Raw genomic sequence first — 21,619 nt, forward strand, 5'->3', positions numbered from 1 at the left:
AGAGAACAAAGAGAGTACTTGGGAACCCAGACACCAAGAGCACAAAGATAAAAGGGCCAGGGGACAAAATGGCTGAGATTTTATGGGAATCAGGGAAGCTGGGGGAGGGGAAGTCCAGATCATTCCCTGGGCCAGAGAGTTCAGTGTAGGAGGCTGGGGATGCTAGCCAGGGTGACTATAACAGGTACTGAGAGATGCTACGAGAACCTGCAAATAGAATATACTTTGATATGTTAAATAGCCATTTGTCCTGAGTTTGAGGCCTAACATTCACCATTCTTTTGCTTTTCTTTGCTATATAGTTAAGAAACTTACTCAAGCTGGGCGGTGGTGGCGCACGCCTTTAATCCCAGCACTTGGGAGGCAGAGGCAGGCGGATCTCTGTGAGTTCGAGACCAGCCTGGTCTACAAGAGCTAGTTCCAGGACAGTCTCCAAAACCACATAGAAACCCTGCCTCGCAAAACAAAAAAAAAAAAAAAAAAAAAAAAAAGAAACTTACTCATTTGAAATCAAAAGCATGGCTATCACTTTATAGACCAATAGAACAATAATCTTGACTTCTGATCTTCCTCCCTCTATCTCCTGAGGGCTGGAATTACAGGCACATGTTACCATGCCCTACTTTATGCAGTGCTGGGGATTGAACTGTACATGCTAGGCAAGTACTCTACCAACTGAACTATACCCACAGCCCCATCCTTACTTATATTTAGGTCTTATTGAGACAGACTTGGGTAGCCTGGTCTGGTCTCAAACTCACTATGAAGCTGAGGCTGACTTTGAACTGCTGATTCTCCTGCTTCCTTTTCCTCCTAAGTATGGGATCTAGGGTTTTATTGTAAACATATTTATTTATGTTGCTAGGCAAACATTCTGCCAAATAACCCGTACCCCAGGTCCTCACTGCGTTTCTTTAACTTGGCACATTGCATTTATGGCTAGACCTTTCCTGTGCATTTCAGGATGCTTAGCAGTATCTCTGGCTTTCATAAGCAAAATACAAGTAGTGTTGTATCACCACAGCCTCATATCTCCAGACACGGGCAATTGCTCCCTAGAAGATAGAACTGTCCCCATGTTGAGAACCACAGATACACACACACACACACACACACACACACACACACACACACACACACACACATTATATATATAAAAATATATAAATTCATTTGCTTTTATTCAGGACACGGGAGTAAACAATACTAAAAATGTAAGACTAGCATCAAATGCTTGAGTCACAAACATAAAAACCAGGGACAATGGTTGTGGCCTTCCCTGCTCCAAAGAGAGATGGATATTGGTAAGATGATTTAGCAGGTGAAGGGACTTAGCACCAGGCCTGATGGCCTGAGTTTGATAGCCCAAGCCCACATAGTAGAAGGAGAGAATCAACTCTCACAAGTTGTCCTCTACCTCTTGGGGTGCTCCAGGACATGTTAGTGTGCATGCCCTTGCTCCTGCTAAATAAATAAATGTAAAATAAAATAAATAAAACATAAACTAAAACAGCCAATATCCAGAGCCTGCCATGGAGATGCATGCCTCGTCACAGTGTTTAGGAGGCTGTGACAGGATCATGGTGAGCGTGAGGCTAGCAGAAGCTAAAGAGGGAGACTTTCAAAAAGCCGGCAAAAACAACAAACAAACAAGACCGTCCCGAGTGCCCAGGAGCAGTTTCTTGTTTGCTGTTGTGGCAAGTGTGATGTGATATAAGACGACAGGCACATTGTCTTGCAGCACTTTAGAGATGAAGACAGCGTGTGTTACTGGGGAAACCAAGCACAAGATTCAAGATGGTGACCTCCATTCACCTGAAATACTGTACTTTCTTCAACTTCTCCTGAAATTGTCGCTCTTCTTTTTATAGTTTTCAAAATTCTTTTTTAAAAATATTTTTATTAATCCCAGCATTCAGGGAGGCAGAGGCAGGCAGATTTCTGTGAGTTTGAGGCCAGCCTGGGCTACAAAGCAAGTTTCAGGATAGCCATGGCTACACAAAGAAACCCTGTCTCAAAAATTCAAAAAATTATTTTATATGTGTGTGTATTTTGCCTGCATGTATGTTTTATTTGCTGGCCTGGTGGCCATGAAGGTCAGAAGGCAGAAACTGATCCTTGGAACTGGAGTTATGGGTGGTCCTGAGCCACCATGTGGATGTTTCGAAATAAACTCAGGTCCTCTAGAAGAGCAGCCAGTGCTTTTAACCAGGAACCATCTCTTTAGGATCAGCTTTCAAGAGTCTGGTATAGGTAGGTAGGTGTGGTAGTTATTGCCTGTAATTCCAGCACTTGGGAGGCAAGAGAATCAGAAATTCAAAGTTATCCTTGGTCACATAGTGAGTTCCAGGCCAGCCAGTCTCAAAATAACAAAATCGGATGAAGGCCGAAATCAAAGACTAAATGGGGAAGGGAGGCATTATGAGAATTGTCAAAAGGGAGTTGGCTCGACCAGGTCACTCTATCCAAGACCAGGAGAACAAATAGGGTTCACGCCGCCTTGGGGGCTTTACTTCTTTATACTGGTTGCACTTAGAGTTATCAAGGGAACTTTGTCTTTCTTTTTTTTTTCTCTCCAGTATGTGTTCTTTTATGTTTTTGAAGAGCACTGTTGTCAGCAAAGGCCTTAGCAAACTGATTACATTCATAGGGTTTCTCTCCAGTATGTGTTCCTTTATGAGTTTGAAGAACACTGTATTGAGTAAAGTCTTTACCACACTTATTATATTCATAGGGTTTCTCTCCATTGTGTGTTCTTTTATGCCTTTGAAGATGATTGTGATGAAGAAAGGTTTTATCACATTGCTTAATTTTAGACCATTTTTCTCCAGTATGTGTTTTTTCATTCCTTAGAAGATGAGTGTTATAACACAAGGCTTTAGCACAGTCAGAATATACGGAAAACGTCGCTCCAGTTTGATTTCTTTCAATCCTTGCATGCCTTCTACACCATTGACAATGTTCTTCAGTGTTATGGTCTTCCCAAATGTATCTGATAGTAGTGAGGTTCCTGTAGGTCTCCAGCATCACATCTTTGTAGAGATTCTTCTGGGAAGCATCCAGCAAATCCCACTCTTCCTTAGTGAAGTTGATATGCACATCATCATAGGTCACTGCCATGTTGTGCTTCTTCATTTTGCCAAAGTTCGCAGCTCATCATCTCCCTGCAACAGCAACTGCACCGGAGAACAGGAATCCACTGGTGCCAGCTCCTCTTCAAAGCCAAGACTCATCAAGGGAACTTTGATACTCAGTGTTCCGCACTACTTTTAGACCAGGCTTCAGATGGATATTTTAGTACTTTCCAATCTAACTTTTACCTGAACCTGGCAGGGGACTGGTATGCCGTTTCTGCGGTCACTATCTCCTTGATAACACAAGTAACTATTCCATTTATGGGGGGCTCGGGGAATCGCCTGGTCCTGTAGCCACAACATACAATCCCTCCTCCCTCAATCAGTATACAGGAGGGCGTCTACAGGACTACATTTCCCACAAGGTTTTGCGCTGCTCCCTCCCCCCCAGGTCCCAAGCCCTGAAGATCGAAGGAAAGATGGTGGTCCACTGCACGTGCGGTTCCGTGCTGGCAGCCTCCATGATTATGTGGCATTCTGTTTAGTCCTGCTGCTCTGGGAACAAGGTTCAAAACGGGAACCTTCAGGCCCTCAATGAGTCTGCCATCCCCTCCCCAAACGTTGGTAGAGGCGCGAAACGCCACACTTCCGGTCTCAATCTTTTGCTCCGTTCTTGCCCCGTGTACATATCCGTAAATTCCTGGAACCTACTGCGACTGGGAGACGGTAACTCATGAAGGGAAGTGCCAGGCTTATTACTCGCCGTGGCCGTGGTGACCAACTTTGGGGTCCCCTGTCCCCACTGCTTCACCTGGTCTTTGCACTTGCTTTCCCTGGCGCCTTAAGGCGTTTTCTTTCTGCTTCAGATTCAACTACAATGTCCTCATTTCAAAGAGGCTGGAGGAACCCTCTATCTCCCTTCCTGCAAATTCTAGTGCTCCTCTCAGGTAGATGGTCCTTTAAGTTCTTTGTGCAGAAGGGACTCAAGCCTGAAAAAAAAAGGCCAATCATGTCCTGTGGTGTCACTGAGTATACAGTAGGATAGACAACCTAGGCTTGAGCTTGGGAACTGTCGATTGGGGTAAAGTTGGTCTGTGACCTAGAGAGGTGGGGCTGCCTGGGACTACAAAAGTGCGTAGTTAACTTTTGTGTTAACCATCAGCCATCTGTGGTGCTTCTGTTTTACCCAGACAGAATCGTGGTTAGGCTAGTGCTGGTCTTGGTAGCGTTGGTTTCCCTTGGTGCTTGCCTGCCGCCTCTGCTCAAGCCGCGCGTGAGAACAGCAGCAGACGGGCTCCCCCTAGTGGTATAATCCTTGTGAAGCCCTTGAGTATCTCCAGTCCTGGCCTCCTCATTAGTGGCCGAGCTCTCCTGTTGGCCTACGTCTGGATTCTTCAGCTCTCAGTGGCAATGGGCATTGTGGGTAACAGGCAATCTTAGGTATTGGGATTCCTTAACCCTCCACAGCAGTCTGCGTTACAGCTCTTGGCCCTGGGTCTGAGAGCTTGGGCCTAAAGACCTGGCAGCTTTGTATTCTAGAGATCAGAGCCCAGCGGGTGCCAGCTGGCCTGAACTGTCCATTTCAGTATCACGGACATCTTGTGAAGAGAAGGCCTGTGTGTGCGAACTTCGTAAAGCAGGGCACAGCTATACCATATACACAGGGACCAGGAACCCTGCAAACTGGGGGCGGGTTCTCAGTCCTACCTAATTGCCCTGCATCTAAACCCTCCGTGGAGTAGCCGTGCCTGTGGGCCTGTAGTATGACCTTTGCTCGGAGGACCCTCCCTATTGGCCACACAGAGGCAAATGCAATTGTTGGAGCAGCCCAACCTGTTTGCACTTTCCACCCATGTGGTAGGAATTTCAGTACTTTTATTGGAATTCTCCAGTTTGCAACTCTCCTGGTGGTCTATGTTCTTGTGTGTGATAGTCAGGTGAGGCCACAAGAGCAGACACGGGAGCCTCAGGAAAACAAAGTGTATTATGCTAATGGGTCTAGATACAGTAGCTCACATAGATCCATGACTGAGGACCTTGTGAAGTCACCCGTGTTTGTCAAGAGGCACAAGAACCAGGGGACCCTCGGGAGGCAGAGGCAGGTGGATCTCTATGAGTTCGAGGCCAGCCTGGTCTACAAGAGCTAGTTCCAGGACAGGAACCAAAAGCTATGGAGAAACCCTGTCTCGAAAATCCAAAAAAAAAAAAAAAAAAAAGAACCAGGGGAATCCTCTTTCTGAGGGAAAGGTTATGATTTTAGGATTGGCAGAGTGCTGGCACCACCTAAGTCTACGGCACCCAGGGCTTGAGGAAGACTCGGTATAGCCATGTTTTGTTCTGACTACTGCAGCCAGGCTTATGTGCGCACAGGGGCTCTGGGTGGAGAACAGTAGCTACCCAAGGGAGACCCTGGGAAGGGTCTGTGCATCTTGTGCCCTGTCCACAGCATGAACTATTTTGTGGCCTTGGGAGCACTGGCCTGTGCATTCTGTAAGAAGCACAAGTACAGTGACGTGGTGAGAGGCGTGAGAGGTTTAAGACAGAGGTGAATGGGGCCCCACAGCAGCAAGGGAGGGTCAGGTCAGAATGGCTGGGGAAGCTCCTCAAGGACATCTGCAGGTATCGGAGGACAGAGGGCTTCAGGGCTCCAGGGACAGGCAGAAAGGCACACAGGTGGGAGAAAGTTGGCTGGCATGTGGGAGGTGAGGCTACAGGAGTGGAAGGTGTAAGAGGAGGCCAGGTCTGCAGCAAACACAGACAACAGGCAAGGAGTGGAGTTTGCCCAACAGGCAGACCAGTACTTTGAAACCACTTTTACATCACTGTGCAACCAAGACAAGCATTCACATACACAGTTGAGGATAACTAGAACAATTGCTTGGGCCGAAGTGGCATGGACCCTGGCATACTTGTACCTCATTCACCAAAGTTTGCTGAAAAGGTGACTCGCCGGGCAACTTCCTATCCTGGAGTGACACAGGATGACTGGGCAGCAAAAACAGCCTCAGCAGGAAGAAAGTGGGTGGGGATGGAATTAAGGCCGGAAGGAGTGAGAAAGAAGAGCCCTGATCAAAATCCAGTGGGAGGCCACGAGAGCGAGCTCACGGAAGGTGATGCGGGAGGAGGGGCTAGATTAGAGGTGAGCCCGAGGTGAATCCACAGGGCTGGAGTCTGGAAGGGAGACATACTGGGCAAGTGTCAAGCACCACGGGAGTGAAGCCAGGGAAAGCATGAGTGGACCGGCATGGAGGAGGCTTCACCGGAGAGGAGGCTTCACCGGAGAGGAGGCTTCACCGGAGAGGAGGCTTCACCGGAGAGGAGGCTTCACCGGAGAGGCGGCTTCACCAGAGAGGAGGCTTCACCGGAGAGGAGGCTTCACTGAAGAGGAGGCTTCATCAGAGAGGCGGCCTCCCAAGTGTCTTGGCGTTGGTATACACTCATATGGCGGGGAAGCAGGAGGAAGGCACCGAGGGAGCCTGGCAGGCATCCTTTCTAGGCTGGACAGCAAAGGAACTGGCAAGAACAGTAGCCGCGTGAGAATGTGAAGCTCGGGCCTTCCTACCTAGAGGATCAGCTAGAGGTGACTGAGCCACATAGACACTCAGCTCTACTTGCTCTGGTTCCAAGAACCAACGCACACCTTTAGTTCAGGTTATCTTTTCTCTGGGACCAGCCTGAGTGGGAGAGAAAAGGCAGTAGGAAGCTTCTGGAAGTTTCACCGATTGGTCTGAATCTCTGTGTTCATTAGGGGACTTCACCTGGGACCTCAAATGTAGACGTGTTCCCAGATGGCCCCAGTCTGCCATTAGACACTGGGTGACACAGTTATCCACCAGTGGGGTTCCTGGCTCCTGTGGAATTCAGGGTTTCTCTGAGGGAGGCTGTGCTGTGGTGCTTCCAGTCACTAGAGCACAGTGACATGGATCTTTAGATGGACCATGAGAGCTGAGCTGCGGCTGAAGGCCTTCCCACAGTCACTGCACTTGTAGGGCTTCTCTCCCGTGTGCGTGCGCTGGTGCTCAATGAGGGAGGAGCTCTGCGCGAAGGCCTTTGGGCAGTCCTTACACCGATAGGGCTTCTCTCCAGAGTGGATTCTCAGGTGCCGGACCAGAGCTGAGCAGTCACTGAAGGCTCTCCCACACACGTCACACCTGTAGGGCTTTTCCCCGGTGTGGATGCGCTGGTGCTGTGTCAGGTGGGTGCTCTGGCTGAAGGCCTTGCCGCACAGGTCACACTCATAAGGCCGCTCCCCGGTGTGCACCCGCTGATGCTGGGTGAGGTGGGTGCTGCGGCTGAAGGTTTTGCCGCACTCTTCACACTTATAGGGCTTCTCCCCAGTGTGAACCCTCTGGTGCTGCGTCAGGTGGGTGACTCGCCTGAAGGCTTTCCCGCACTCTTTACACGCATGGGGCTTTGCTCCTGTGTGGACAACCTGGTGTTGGGCAAGGTGGGTGCTCCGACCGAAAGCCTTCCCACACTCGACACAGGCATAGGGCATCTTCTCAGAGTGGCTCTTCTGGTGGGCCTCCAGGGCTGACGTATTCTGGAATGTTCTCACACATTCACCGTACGTGGAGGGCTTCTTTTCTGAGTGTGTATCTGGAGGCACTGTCCCATAGTCATACAATGGGCCAAGTTTCTCCTCTGAAGAAGCCTTGTCTTGGGAAGGGAAGCTGGGCCACGAGTTGGAACTCTTTCCTGAGACGTCAGACTCATAGCCAGGCTGGTCTTTGGGGGCACCCATGTGAGACCCCAGGTCTTTTCTGAAATCCATCTCTTGGGCAGCAGGCTTCATCCAGCGTGCTCCTAGGAGCTCTGGCTGGCTCGCAGAGCTGCTCTCAGGTTTACAAGTGTGGGCAAAGGTGGATTTTGGGGCAATGACTCCTGCGGGTGTTTCAGTGGCCATGTCTGGTGGGTGTAACTCGTCTGTGCTGCTCTGTTTACACCTTGCCTCTTCGAGTTGCACTCCTGGTTCCCACCCTGGAATCAAGCAAACCATACTGTTACTTCCCCGCCACACAAGCCTCTCTATCTGCCTGAGGCCCCACCCACACATTTGTCACATGGTCCCGTTTCCAAGGGGAAGTTTCCCCTTCCATGTCTTCAGTAAGGAAAAGGATTCAGGACTGTCCTCTTATACGACCCTAAACTGCCATCTGTCTCACCAAGGCTCCTGATCTGGCTAAAATGCCCAAAGGAAAACTTACGTGTGGATAAGATCTGAAAAACAAGCGTGGAGGAAGCTGGGCCTTGTCGGGTACCTGTGCATTTGCTCCGGGCAATCTGGGGCAGGGCCAAGTTCTGTGAGTCCAGGCTCTGTCCCTTAAACTCAGAGGCTGTCTTTGGGAACAGTGGCTGAATGAGAATCAAGCCAGATGCCTGTGACTGTCACTTCTCACAGCAGAACTCTAGGTAGACATCTGATTTGCTCCTGAAACTCCCCGATCCGAGTAAACAGGAGGGAGAGGCGACTTGCACTGACCCGCCCTCCACAGGAGCAAAGGGTACCTGAGGATACTTCATCTGGCAATGTCTACGGATGAGTCAGAGCAGTATGCAATAGCTGTCCTTCCAGCCTATCCTTGGGCTGAGTAGACTCAGAAACAGGGGCTCCAACCCCAGACTTTGAGGTGACAAGTCATTAGTCCTTAAGTTTAGCTCGCCATCATCCGGACCTCAGTTTGTGATAGTGCTTGCTTGCCAGGGCCGCTGGCTTATGTCTCCAAGTGCACTGCCTCGTCCTTTCCAGAGGAGGTGCTTAGTGGTTCCACTGTAGATGAGGAGACTGAGGCCCAGGGGAGGTGCTGAGCCCCAGGTACACCATCACAGGATTATGCATGGTCAAGCATACCTTTAGTCCCAGCGGTCAGGAGACAGAGCTAGGAGGCTGAGTTCAAAACCAGCTGGTCTCTAGAGCTTGTTCCAAGATAGTTCTACACTGTAGTTCCAAGCCAAGAGCTCCATAGTAAGACCTTGTCTTAATAAATGAATAAGTGAGTAAAATCATAAGATTAGTAGAGATTCTGAGGGACTTGTACTTGCTCAGTTAGCTTGCAGCCAGACTGGGACTTGCTCTGGAAGTTCCTGGACTAGACTGTACAGCGCTTGGACCCTTGCATCCTACCAGACATCTCTGGGTAGGGAATACATGTGTGGCTCTCCTTGAATGACAAGTACCCACTCCAGTTCAGGGCCATCTAACCATCCCCCAGATCCTGTAGGCGAGCATAGGGAAGGCCACGAGCACAGGGAAGGCCACAAGAGGATACACAGGGATACTTATTTCTCTCTCCCTCTCTCTCACTCAAGACATTCAGTCATTTCATCTGGGCCAGGAGCCACACTTCCTTTGGGGAAGAGCTCCAGGCTCACTATGAGTTCCTGGGATTTGACGGTCCAAAGGCAAACACAGATCTGATTGGTTCAGTGAGGTTCACACTAGACATTGCTTGCTGTTTTCCCCGTCCACTTTATAAGTCAGGAACTGATGGACTGACTACCTTTGGGGAGATGGTGATAAGCTAGGGATATAGCTCAGCTGGCAGAGTGCTTACCTATATCCCTAGTACCAGCATCTGAAGCTGGGTGTGGTGGCACAAGCCTGTAATCCCAGCATTTGGGAAGTGGAGGCAGGAGGATCAGAAGATCAAGATCATCCCCAGATACGTAGCAAATTTGAGGTTAGCTTTGGTACAAAAGACTTCTCATCTTAAAAAAAAAATAAGGGCTGGAGAGCGGTTAAGAGCACTGGCTGTTCCTCCAGAGGACCTGGGTTCAATTCCCAGCACCCACATGGCAGCTCACAACTGTCTGTAACTCCAAGATCTGATACCCTCGCTGGGCCGCTGGTTGTGTACACCTTTAATCCCATCACTCGGGAGGCAAAGGCAGGAGTCTCTGTGAGTTCAAGTCCAGTCTATTCTACAGAGCAAGTCCCAGGATAGGTTCCAAAGCTACACAGAGAAACCCAGACCTAAAGGAGATATGGAACGTGAGAGTAGGTGAGAGCAAACAGGCTGAGTATCAAGGCTCCCTGAGTGTATCTTCTGGATGCTGCTGTGTCTAAGCCCCTTACTCATAACTGCGTGGGATTTATTTGGTCACGTGTACCCATGGCTAAGGTACAAAGGTGAGAATGAGCACCCCAGCAGCAATCCCTAACTAGAGCTAGCTTGGCCTACATTCCAGCCAGGCTGTGCCAGCACTCTCTGTGGCCGACTACCTCCTTACCTGCTGCTCCTCCTTACCTCTCTTGTCCAGCAACTGAGTCAGATCCTCCACCAGAATGGCAGCCTCCTTTCCACTCTTTGGGCACTGAGCCCCGACCCAGGCCTGGATCTCAGGGGGCAGTGCACCCAAGAATTGCTCCAGCACCAGCAACTCCAGCATCTGCTCTTTGGAGGACGACTCTGGCCTCAGCCACTGGCAACATAGCTCTCGCAGTTGTGCCAGCGCCTGATGGGGGCTGGATGCCTCCTCGTAACGGAAGTGCCGGAAGCGCAGGCGTGCAGCCTCAGGATGGGCAGTAGGGCTAGGGTTGCATCCCTGGCTCTGGCAGAGGTTAGCTTCTTCCTCCTCTTTCACCTTCACCTGAAGGAAGCTGTCCTGTTCCCAGAGTACTGGGCTCAGAGGGCACTTGGGGATGGCCATTGGGCAGATGAACTCAGTGAGGCACGGGATGGCTGGAGTCTCTGAATTGGGTCTGTAGAAATGTTAGAGCTTCACCATCTGAAAAGAGGGAGAGGAGATGCAGGTTTGAGGTAGCCAGACTGGCCTCCAATTCACCATTCTCCTGCCTCATCCTCTGTGCATGCACTACCATGCCTACTACCTTGCTTCTTTTTAGATGTATGTATTTGGGTCAGTGAGGTGGATTATCAGGAAAAGGTGCTTGCCACCAAGTCACTTATTCTCACATGGAAAAAGATGAATGTACAATGAGGACCCTAAGAGAGACATACATGGATCGAATCTACATGGGAAGTGGAAAAAAGACAAGATCTCCTTGAGTAAACTGGGAGCATGGAGACCATGGGGGAGGGTAGAAGGGGAGGGGAGAGGAAGGGAAGGGAGCAGAGATAAATTATAGCTCAATAAAATCAATAAAAAATTTAAAAAATCAACTTGAAATAAAAGCCTCAGGAAAAAAAATGAATGTAATGGTCATGGCAATGTCTGTTCAGAGCTGAGGATGATGCTCAGTGGTCCCATGCGTTCAGAATATACAACAGGGGCTGGAGAGATGGCGCAGCAGTTAAGAGCACTGGCTGCTCTTCCAGAGGACCTGGGTTTAATTCCCAGTAACCACATGGTGGCTCACAGTCATCTGTAATAGAATCTGATGCTGTAGGCATACTGGCATGCAGGCATGCATATAGATAGTGCACTCATGCCAAAAACCAAAACAAACAAAAAAAATCAAAACAAAATCCACAACAGGGAGGAAGTCATTAAGCTCCAGCAGAGACTTTCAAACCCATAATTACAACGATCTTGGTTAAATTCGGTGGGTCTCAAAACCAAAACAGTTATGAATGTGGGAAGGTCTATAAGGAGGAGCATAATGGGTGGGAGGAAGACTGGGGGTTTATAGTAATGAGAATGCATGTTATATGAAATTGTTATCAAATAACAAATCCAATAAAGTTAAAAAGAGAGGGGAGCAGGCAATGGGATGGCTCCACAGGTAAGGGTGCAGGAACCACATGAGTGGAGGAAGAGAACTGACTGTTGTGTGTTGTCATTTGATTGAGTACCACATGTGAAAATAAAAAAATCTCAGGGGCTGGAGAGAAGGCTCAGCATCCACTTAGTGGCTCACAACTGTCTGTAATTCCAGTCCCAGGTCATCTGACACCCTCTTCTGATTTTCACCAGGCATGCATCTAGTACACAGACATACATATAGGCAAAACACCTATATACATAAAAACAGAACTATAAAAACAAAGAATAAAGTAACTTCAACAGAGCTAAGGAGATGGCTCAGTCGGGTAAAGTGCTTGTTGAGTGAGCATGGCCTGGGTGTGGATCCCCAGCACTATAAGAAGCCTAGCATGGCCGTACAGGTCCATAACCCCAGCACAGAGGGGAGCAGAGACAGGCAGATCCCCAGGGCTCACTGGCTAGCTGTAGGTTGAGAGATCTGGTCTCAAAACAACAGTAGCAGCAGCAGCAGCAGCAGCAGCAGCAGCAGCTGCAGCGGAGGAGGAAAGTGATAGAGGCAGAATCCTGACGTCAACCTCTGGCCTTCACGTGGAGTACACACACACACACATACACACATACACACACACACACACACACACACACATACACACACACACATACACACACACACATACACACACACATACACACATACACACACAAACACACACACACACATACACACACAAACACATACACACACACACACACATGAACTTATAACAAACTCAAGGGACATAAGCTATATTCCTATTTTAGGTGAAGACAGACAGAAAGAAAAGTCTCACAGCTAGGGAAGGATTTAGCAGGAGAGTGAGCTGCAAATGCAAGCAAATCCATGGCTAGCCACAGAGCCATGTCTCCTGTCTCTTATACATTACCCATTTTCCTATCTTTTGAGCTGATAACCACATAGTAAATTATTCACTTTATCTGCTGTTTCCCTGTGGAACTATGTAACGAGACTGGCCTCCAGTCTTCATCCCCAGTGCATGTCCTACCATGCCTGACCACCTTGCTTCTTTTCAGATGCATGTATTTGGGCTATTGAGATGGCATTTGCTGTCAAACCTGATGACATACATTTGATACCTAGGACCTATATGGTAGAAGGAAAAACCTGACTATTAAAAGTGTTGTGCTGTAAGAGAGACTTACATAGATCTAATCTACATGGGAAGTAGAAAGTAGAAAAAGACATGATCTCCTGAGTAAATTGGAAGCATGGGGACCTAGGGGGAGGGCTGAAGCTGGGAGGGGAGAGGCAGGGAGGGGAACAGAGAAAAATGTAGAGCTCAATAAAAATCAATAAAAAATGCCCCCCCAAAAGTGTTGTGCTGTAGTATGCATGCACATAAAGAAATAAATATAAAAGTTTGAGATCAGCTAGGTGGTGGTGGGGCATGTCTTTAATCCCAGCACTTGGGAGGCAGAGAGAGGTAGGTAGATCTCTGTGAGTTCATGGCCAGCCCAGTCTACCGAGCAAATTCCAGGACAGCCAGGGCTACACAGAGAAACCCTGTCATGGAAAAAAAAAAGTCAGCTGGGCAGTGGTGGCGCATGCCTTTAATCCCAGCACTCGGGAGGCAGAGGCAGGCAGATCTCTGTGAGTTCAAAGCCAGCCTGGTCTACAAGAGGTAGTTCCAGGACAGGCTCCAAAGCTACAGAGAAACCCTGTCTCGAAAAAAACAAAAACAAACAAACAAGTCTAAATCAAGTGCATGTGTTTAAAGCTATACATTTTCTTCTAAACAGCTCTAATCGTATATCACAATTTTGTTAAGTTCTATTTACATTTTTATTTATTTGAGGCAGGATCTCTTATGTAGCCCAGGATAGCCTTGATATGGAAATCTTTATGCTTTAGCCTCCTGGGGTGCTGAGATTATAAGCATATACCACCATAGCCTACTTCATAATAATTTAATTTAAAATATTTTCTAATTTCTGCTGTGGTTCTTTATAATTCAGGGTTTATTTGGAACTCTGCTGCTTATGACTAGGGGTGTGGTTTACTAAAAACTACTTTGAGACGGTGAGTTTTAGGCTGGGTGTGGTGGCACATACCTCTCATTTCAGGACTCTGGTGGCAGTGGCAGGCAGAACATTGAGTTCTAGACCATCCAGTAGTACTAGTGAGACTTTGCCTCAAAAATAAATAGATAGACAGATAGATAGACAGACAGACAGATAGACAGACAGAAGTTTAGCCAGGTATGGTGACACATACCTATAATCTCACAACTCAGAAGGCCAGGGCATGAAGATTTAGAGTTCAAGGCTATCCTGGGCTAGAGAGCAAGACTCTTTCAGCCCTAAATAAATAACTAAATGGTGGGTTTTGATTATGAGAATCTCAATAATGCTGGCTTTTTAAATGTATTTCTTTTCAGTCCTGGGCAAATGCCTTCTCCTTATTAGGCGTTCTCTCCCTTCTGTATGGCAGGCCTCTATACAAAAGACAACTCTGCAAAGGTTCTGCCCCCCACCCTGCTTTATTTCTTATTACTCTTCACCACTTGGTGGATAGCACAATTGTATGATTATTTGTTATCCACCTGCCATCACTGCAGTGTCAACACCTTAAGAGTTGGGGACTTTTCAGTGCAGGCATGGTGGCACATGCCTGTAATTCCAGCCCTCGGGAGGATGGAAGCAGGATTGCAACTCTGAAGGCTGTCTGAGCTACCTATCAAGACATGGCTTGTCCCACAAAAGGGAGAGGGGGGCAAAGAGATGGCTCAGCAGGTAAAGGTACTCACCATGGAAGCCTGCTGTCCTGAGTTCAATCCCCAGAACCTGCAAAAAGCTGGATGCAGGAGAACACATCTGTAATCGCAGCACTCTATGGGAGGATGGGAGGCAGAGAGCAGAGAATCACCAGGAAGTTTGTGGGCCAGCTAGTCTGGAGTATGCAGTGAGCAGAAACAAGGAGACCGACAGAGAGGGCCAGCCAGCTTTCAGAAGTTGTCCTCCGACTTCCAGGCCCAGCCCACAGCATGCACATGCCCACATCCACACATGCACATATATCCTACAAAATAATTAAAAACAAATAAGGTAGGCATGGTGGCACCGTCTTTAATCCCAGCACTTAGGAGGGAGAGGCAAACAGACCTCTGAGATTGAAGCAAGCCCGGTCTACACAGTGAGTTTTAGGCCAGCTTCGAAAAGAACGTGTGCGACACACCAGGCTGTTAATACACATTTTATGATGGAATAAAAGCAGTTCAAGTATTGCTGTGGCTGTGTACACCCAGTGCTTGGGAGGCAGGAGGAACATTTTATTCAGCATTTCAGACACAGAGGGTTTCACTCACACTTGAACTCAGTCACAAACCCACTGGCTCCGTCTCACAACCCACGTTCAAAGTCCATCAAAGAACTATTTCTTTCAGTCGCTTCATCAGTTAGTCACTGAACGTGATATACGAGACCAAGATGCTTTAGACACAGCACAACCTGTCGGGCACAGACGACCGGTCGGTCAGTCCCACTTTTTGTTTGTCGGTCTTACATTCGTCAGCCGTGCCACACTCTGCCGGTTCTTACTCACAGGCCGTCAGCTTCGGCGTGGGCGTTCGCAGCTCTCAGCCCTCAGTGCCTCGGCTCCAGCTCTCACCGGGTCTCCAGAAGTCCCAGCAGACAATTCCGGAGATACCCTGATGACGAACACACAGGCGCCTTCATGCCCAGGAACCACAACTCCCAAGATGCCTAGCTCAGGCGCAAGGCCACAGGGTACGTCACCTGGACTACAAGTCCCAGAAAGCACAGCGCCAAGTCCCTGGACCCGCTGGGAGCTGTAGGAGTGCGTGCTTGATTCGCGGAGGGCTCAGGGAGGGACCGACCCTAGGTTGGTGTTTGTTGGGACAGAGTTGTCTGTGAGTAGTGGTTGTGGTTTGCGCGGGAAGTTGAAGCATGCACGGTGCAGGTGAATCCTCAGATGGCTTACAATCATCTCACTGTAGTTCCCAGGAGTTTTGGTGCCCTCTTTTGGCTTTCACAGGCACCAGGCACATCCGTGCTGTACAGATATACAAGCAGGCAAAATATCCATATACATAATTTTTAAAAATCACATTTAGCCGGGCGCTGGTGGCGCACGCCTTTAATCCCAGCACTTGGGAGGCAGAGGCAGGTGGATCTTTGTGAGTTCGAGACCAGCCTGGTCTACAAGAGCTAGTTCCAGGACAGGCTCCAAAGCCACAGAGAAACCCTGTCTCGAAAAAACAAAAAACAAACAAACAAAAATCACATTTATTTGGTGTGTGTGTGTGTGTGCTGTATGTGGCATGATGCAAGTGAAGAGGTTAGGAGACAGCTTGTGGAACTCAGTTCTCTCTTACCATGTGGGTTCTGGGGAATCAAACTCAGTCTTGGCAACAAGTACTTCTTTGTACTTCTTTTACCCACTTAGCCATCTTGGCTGTCAGAGGTTTTTTTTTTTGTGCTGGGGAATCCAGAGATTTACTCACATTAAGCACAACCCCAAGACCCCAAGCTATAACCTTCCCCAGTCATTTTATTTTATTTTATTTGAATTTAACCAATCTTAGCCAACTAATACTTAACACGTAAGACAGACAGTTCAGGGCTAGGATGTTTCAGAACCACGGACAGCTCCAAACTCTAGGCAAGGTGCTTGTCTCAGAGGTGATTACTGCTGGCATTTGTGAAACTGCTCATGACTTTGCCCCCCCCCCCTCGTTGTTTTGTTTTTCGAGGCAGGGTTTCTCTGTTTCTCTGTAGCTTTGGAGCCTGTCCTGGAACTAGCTCTTGTAGACCAGGCTGGTCTCGAACTCACAAAGATCCGCCTGCCTCTGTCTCCTGAGTGCTGGGATTGAATGCGTGAGCCACCACCGCCAGGCGACTTTGCCTCTTTTGAGCTCCATACAAACAAAGTAAACAGTGCGCAGTGTAACAATCTGTGTAACGGCCTCAGCTCCATGCTACCAAATTTCATAAACGGCAATCACAGGTTATCTGTATGAGGACTGTGCAGACAACAGCAAGATACAAACTGTCGAGTTAAGGAGAAAATCGCTAGTACAGCAGATCCTTACTACTCTACTTAGGGTCTTTTTCCTATCTGGAAAAGGGAGTAACAACATGGACGACTTCTTGATCAGGCATTTAATATTGTGGACTGGGCACCACGCCATGAAACTCAGTCTACGATGGACGATAACAAGTATTTTCTGATAATGTATGCGATGTACTGAGGTGGGTGTACTGAGGGGACCTGCGTACTGCAGGGTGCTTCCCTCTGGACCCTGAATTGGGCGCAGACAACACCTAAAAACCATGTTCCAGCACAAGCGACATGCAAAGAGATCCATTATTAAGAAAGACAGAGACAAAGTGGCTGAATCTGAATCTGCACACAACATCTTTGCACATGTTAATTTTAAGAGAAAAAAAAGAGGGAGGTCTATGCTACAACGAGTTAGCTCTATTGGGTATTTTAATTAGGTTAGTCAAAATGATGAATTTTGATTGGTGAACCCTGATGTTTTGTTGGACCTCGATGATCAGTCTCAGGAATGAGTCAGGCATAACAAAGTGGTCAAATAAGGAAATAGGAATGTAATCTACTGGCGTAACGAGGGAGAGAAGGGCGATATGTTTGCCATGCTCTGGCCGGTGTGTGCCACGCTTGGGTATGCTAGAACACTTCATGTACTCCCTGTGTTTTTGGATGGGAGAGGAGGGACTCAGGTTGAAAAACGAGTTTATAGCTCAAAGAATGGATAGTAGAGGTCATAAGCAAGAAAGTGGGTGAGCCTAGACTGTATGGGAAGGAAGACAGATTTGTTCTAAATCGGGGGCCTATGAGTTCTGGCCTAGCTAAGAATCCCCACTATTGCTTTTTATTTTATTTTTTTGAGATAAGGTCTATATAGCCCTGGCTAACCATTCAAGATCTATCTGGAGTACTTGGCTGCTGGCTCTAACATCCTGGGCTTCTTGTGTTTGGTTGGCTAATAAGGGAAAGGACAAAGGAACTAGGAAGTCTGTCTGTCTGCATTCTAGCCTTTTCACCTTTAGTATTACAGAGTTAAAGCTGTTCCACATGCAACTTCTTTTGTTAAATGAACACACATTTAGGCGTACACAGAACACCTATGACAAAGACACGCTGTGGTTCCTGCTCATAGGGAAATTCTGGCAGGATGAGGCAGACCATAGTGATATTTTATGTTTTATAAATTAAACTTGCCGAAGACCAGAAGGTAAAACTAAGCTACTAGAGTCTAGGCAGTGGCATCACACACATTGAGTTCCAGGATTTGGAAAAGAGGCAGATGGATCTCTGTGAGTTTGAGGTCACCCTGGGCTACAGAAGATCAGTGCAGAAATGGATCCAGGGGGTGGTGGCTCATACCTTTAATCCCAGTACTAGGGAGTCACATGCCTTTAATCCCAGCATTAGAGAGAAATATAAGGTTACGTCTTACTGGTTTCCCTTAAGATGTAGACTTCTTCCTCATTAATAATGGCAGTCTCCACTAAGGCTCTGATTTTTATTGTGCCACAAACCACAGTGGATTTCTTTTTTGAAATTCTTATTTTTGAGAAACCTTGTACAAATGATCTGCATATGAACAAATAAATCCTGTGGATTTCTCCCCAGTAGGTTTACTGAGAATACATTCATATGATTTATTTATTTATTTATTTATCTATTTTTAATATTTATTTATTTATTTATTTATTTATTATGTATACAATATTCTTTCTGTGTGTATGCCTGAAGGCCAGAAGAGGGCACCAGACCTCATTACAATGGTTGTGAGCCACCATGTGGTTGCTGGGAATTGAACTCAGGACCTTTGGAAGAGCAGGCAATGCTCTTAACCGCTGAGCCATCTCTCCAGCCCCCGCATATGATTTAATAACTGATGAACTGCCCTCCACCCATTCATACCCTCACAGGAAATGTATAGGAAACACTCAGAGCCCTTTGAGAAAAGTTTTGCAAAATAATTGGATGGAGGGCACAATGTTATAATCTTCCAGCAATAAAGCTACAATAAATTTATTAGGGAAAATGCTCAAAATATAGGAAAAAGCATGTTACAAGAGAATGAGAATGGTTTTCTCATTCTAAACCTTTAAATGAGAGGACTGGAGAGATGGCTCAGTGGTTAAGAGCATTGCCTGCTCTTCCAAAGGTCCTGAGTTCAATTCCCAGCAACCACATGGTGGCTCACAGCCATCTGTAAAGAGGTTTGGTGCCCTCTTCTGGCCTGCAGACACACACAGACAAAATATTGTATATATAATAAATAAATAATTTTAAAAAAAGGAGAGATAACTGCACACACACATCTATGTTGTAGATTCAAAATACACTGTGTGTATGTGTGTGCATAAGTATTTAAGACAAAATTATACTGGTGGCCGGGCGGTGGTGGCGCACGCCTTTAATCCCAGCACTCGGGAGGCAGAGGCAGGCGGATCTCTGTGAGTTCGAGACCAGCCTGGTCTACAAGAGCTAGTTCCAGGACAGGCTCCAAAACCACAGAGAAACCCTGTCTCGAAAAACAAAAAAAAAAAAAATTATACTGGTGGTGGTGATGCACACCTTTGATCTCAGCACTCATGAGGCAGAGGCAAGCAGGATTTCTTTTTTTTTTTTTTTTGGTTTTTCGAGACAGGGTTTCTCTGTGGTTTTGGAGCCTGTCCTGGAACTAGCTCTTGTAGACCAGGCTGGTCTCGAACTCACAGAGATCCACCTGCCTCTGCCTCCCGAGTGCTGGGATTAAAGGCGTGCGCCACCACCGCCCGGCGGCAAGTAGGATTTCTAAGACTGAGGCCAGCCTGGTCTACTGAGTAAGTTCCAGGACAGCCAGGGTTACACAGAGAAACCCTGTTTCAATAAACAAAAACAAAATAAAAATTTCAATGAAAAGTAGCAAAGATCATCTTTGGATATTTGAAGCATGAAAATTTTAAATGCTTTAAAAAGTTTCACAATTTTTTTTTGTGCATTTTCCAAGTTTTGCTATAATGAATTTGTGCCAGTTTTATAAAGAGATAGAAACCACTATCTAATTTATAGTAATTTCCCTGAGAATCTCTTTCAAAATATGTACAAAGAAATCAGTGGGGCTATCATTCCTGGATGTGAATTGAAAAATGAAAATTGTTGGTTGTTCTGATTCACTAAGCCATAACTCAGCCATACAACATCCACCGTGAGAAACAGGACTGGTTTTGGAGTCCTGGTGATGAGTACGACACCTGGCTTCCAGAGTATCGGTATTATGGTATGAGTGCTGGTGTCTCCCCCATTTTCATTTGCTTTACCTAGACTAAACATTTGACGGAGCAGTTAAGGAGGTTTCTATTTCTGAGTCTGGCTCACTTCTTGGGCAGGTCATTTTGTGCAATGCCACCCTGTCATCTGTTTGCGCTGTCAGTGGTAGCTGGGATGAAGATGTTTATATGATAAAGGACTGATGAAGAGGAAGGGTCAAAGGCATGTTTTCTGGCTTCAGAGATGGGATGGGAGAGAGTGATATCCATGAAAGGGGTTGGGAAGCAGACTGTTGGATAGAAAAGGGCCGTTTTCTTCAGGGTAAGCTGGGTATATGAGTTCATGGTTTACCTGATGGAGCCAACAGTCATGTCTACATCTGAATCTCGGAAGTCAGGAGCAGAGACTCAGAAATAGGGCGAACAATGTAAAGCCAGGAGTGTGGATGCTACCTGGGGAAGGTGTAGGCATGGCCCCATAGACCATATCACCAGGGACGACCCCAACCCTTGGAGTGGGAAAGAGAAGACCAGAAGCTCTTGAATAGGGTTATGCATTTCAGAACCGAGGGGGCAGCCTGCTGCCACGATGCCAGCATCCTCAGGTGAGAGGTCGTGGAGATGGATGGCAGCACCCAGTGGTGGGCACAACAGATTTTGTGAAGCAGCGGGTGAGGGGCCTGAGGTGGAGGCTGGCACTGAGGAAATGGGAGCACAGGTAATTCTTTCGAGGGACTGGAAGAGAGGTGGGCAGTTTATCAAGTACTTCCTAACGGCTCTCTTATCTGTATCCATCAGAGGTTAGGGATGCTGAACACTACCCTTCCTAACCTCCTCACTATGATGGATGGCCCGGGGACTCATTCTTGGCCAACATATAAGTCGGTATATGACAAAGGCTTCTGGGAAGGCCTTTCTTTGAAACATCATGGCCAATATTCATCTCTCCCATGATGTTTCAAAGAAAGGCCTTCCCGGAAGTGGGTGCTGCTTTGTACAAAGTCTACCTTTTCCTGGCATTAACAGCCGAGAGGAAGCCTTCCAACAGTTCTCTTGCAGAGACTTCATGCAAAGTTTGGGATGGGGAGAGGAGCTTTGAGAACAAAGGGAGTCACGTGACCATATGCTTCAACCCACACTTTAGCAAGCTCAGTGGTTTGAGACCAAACCAGAAGTCAGTCCACCATATCAAAAGCGAGGAGGATGGATTGGATCAGAACATTTAAGTTACTCAAGTAACAAACAAAAGACTAAGAAACAGCACAACTAGAAGATTTAAGAAAGAAACCAAACACACTGCATAGATTATGGTTAGAATAAAACAAATACAAACTTTATGAAGCAACCAGATACATCTTAATACTGGATATTTGATGGTATCTGCTAGATATGTTTTTTCTTGAGATGTAAAAGAATAACTTTTCCTAATATTATTTTTGCCCTAGTTAAGAGGAGTATAGTCAATAACCTCAGAACACTGCTTTCATTCAAATTCTGGCCCAGAAGCACTACCCAAACAACATGGCAAAAACCCAAAGAAGATGGCTTAGTGTGATTGTGTGAATGGCTTT

At 47.2% G+C, this 21,619-nt stretch overlaps 1 protein-coding gene across 13 annotated transcripts; it reads right to left on the bottom strand.

Annotated features, from left to right (window-relative positions):
* Window positions 1–5,846: 5,846 nt before the first annotated feature.
* Window positions 5,847–15,879, bottom strand: Zscan22 (zinc finger and SCAN domain containing 22). 13 transcript variants are annotated; one of them, XM_075991971.1, is made up of 5 exons: window positions 15,340–15,878; window positions 15,149–15,245; window positions 14,546–14,628; window positions 10,322–10,802; window positions 5,847–8,054 (listed from the first exon to the last, which is right to left on the bottom strand). In XM_075991971.1, exons 4-5 carry the CDS (start codon window positions 10,722–10,724, stop codon window positions 6,979–6,981), a joined length of 1,479 nt encoding a protein of 492 aa, XP_075848086.1. In that variant the 5' UTR covers window positions 10,725–10,802; window positions 14,546–14,628; window positions 15,149–15,245; window positions 15,340–15,878; the 3' UTR covers window positions 5,847–6,978. The 13 variants fall into 13 exon arrangements, with proteins under 13 accessions (XP_075848086.1, XP_075848067.1, XP_075848077.1 ...); XM_075991952.1 differs by having other exon boundaries at window positions 14,546–14,817; XM_075991962.1 differs by lacking the exon at window positions 15,149–15,245.
* Between the last annotated feature and the right edge of the window lie 5,740 nt (window positions 15,880–21,619).

This window comes from Microtus pennsylvanicus, chromosome 1, assembly GCF_037038515.1.
Source record: "Microtus pennsylvanicus isolate mMicPen1 chromosome 1, mMicPen1.hap1, whole genome shotgun sequence".
NCBI lineage: Eukaryota > Metazoa > Chordata > Mammalia > Rodentia > Cricetidae > Microtus > Microtus pennsylvanicus.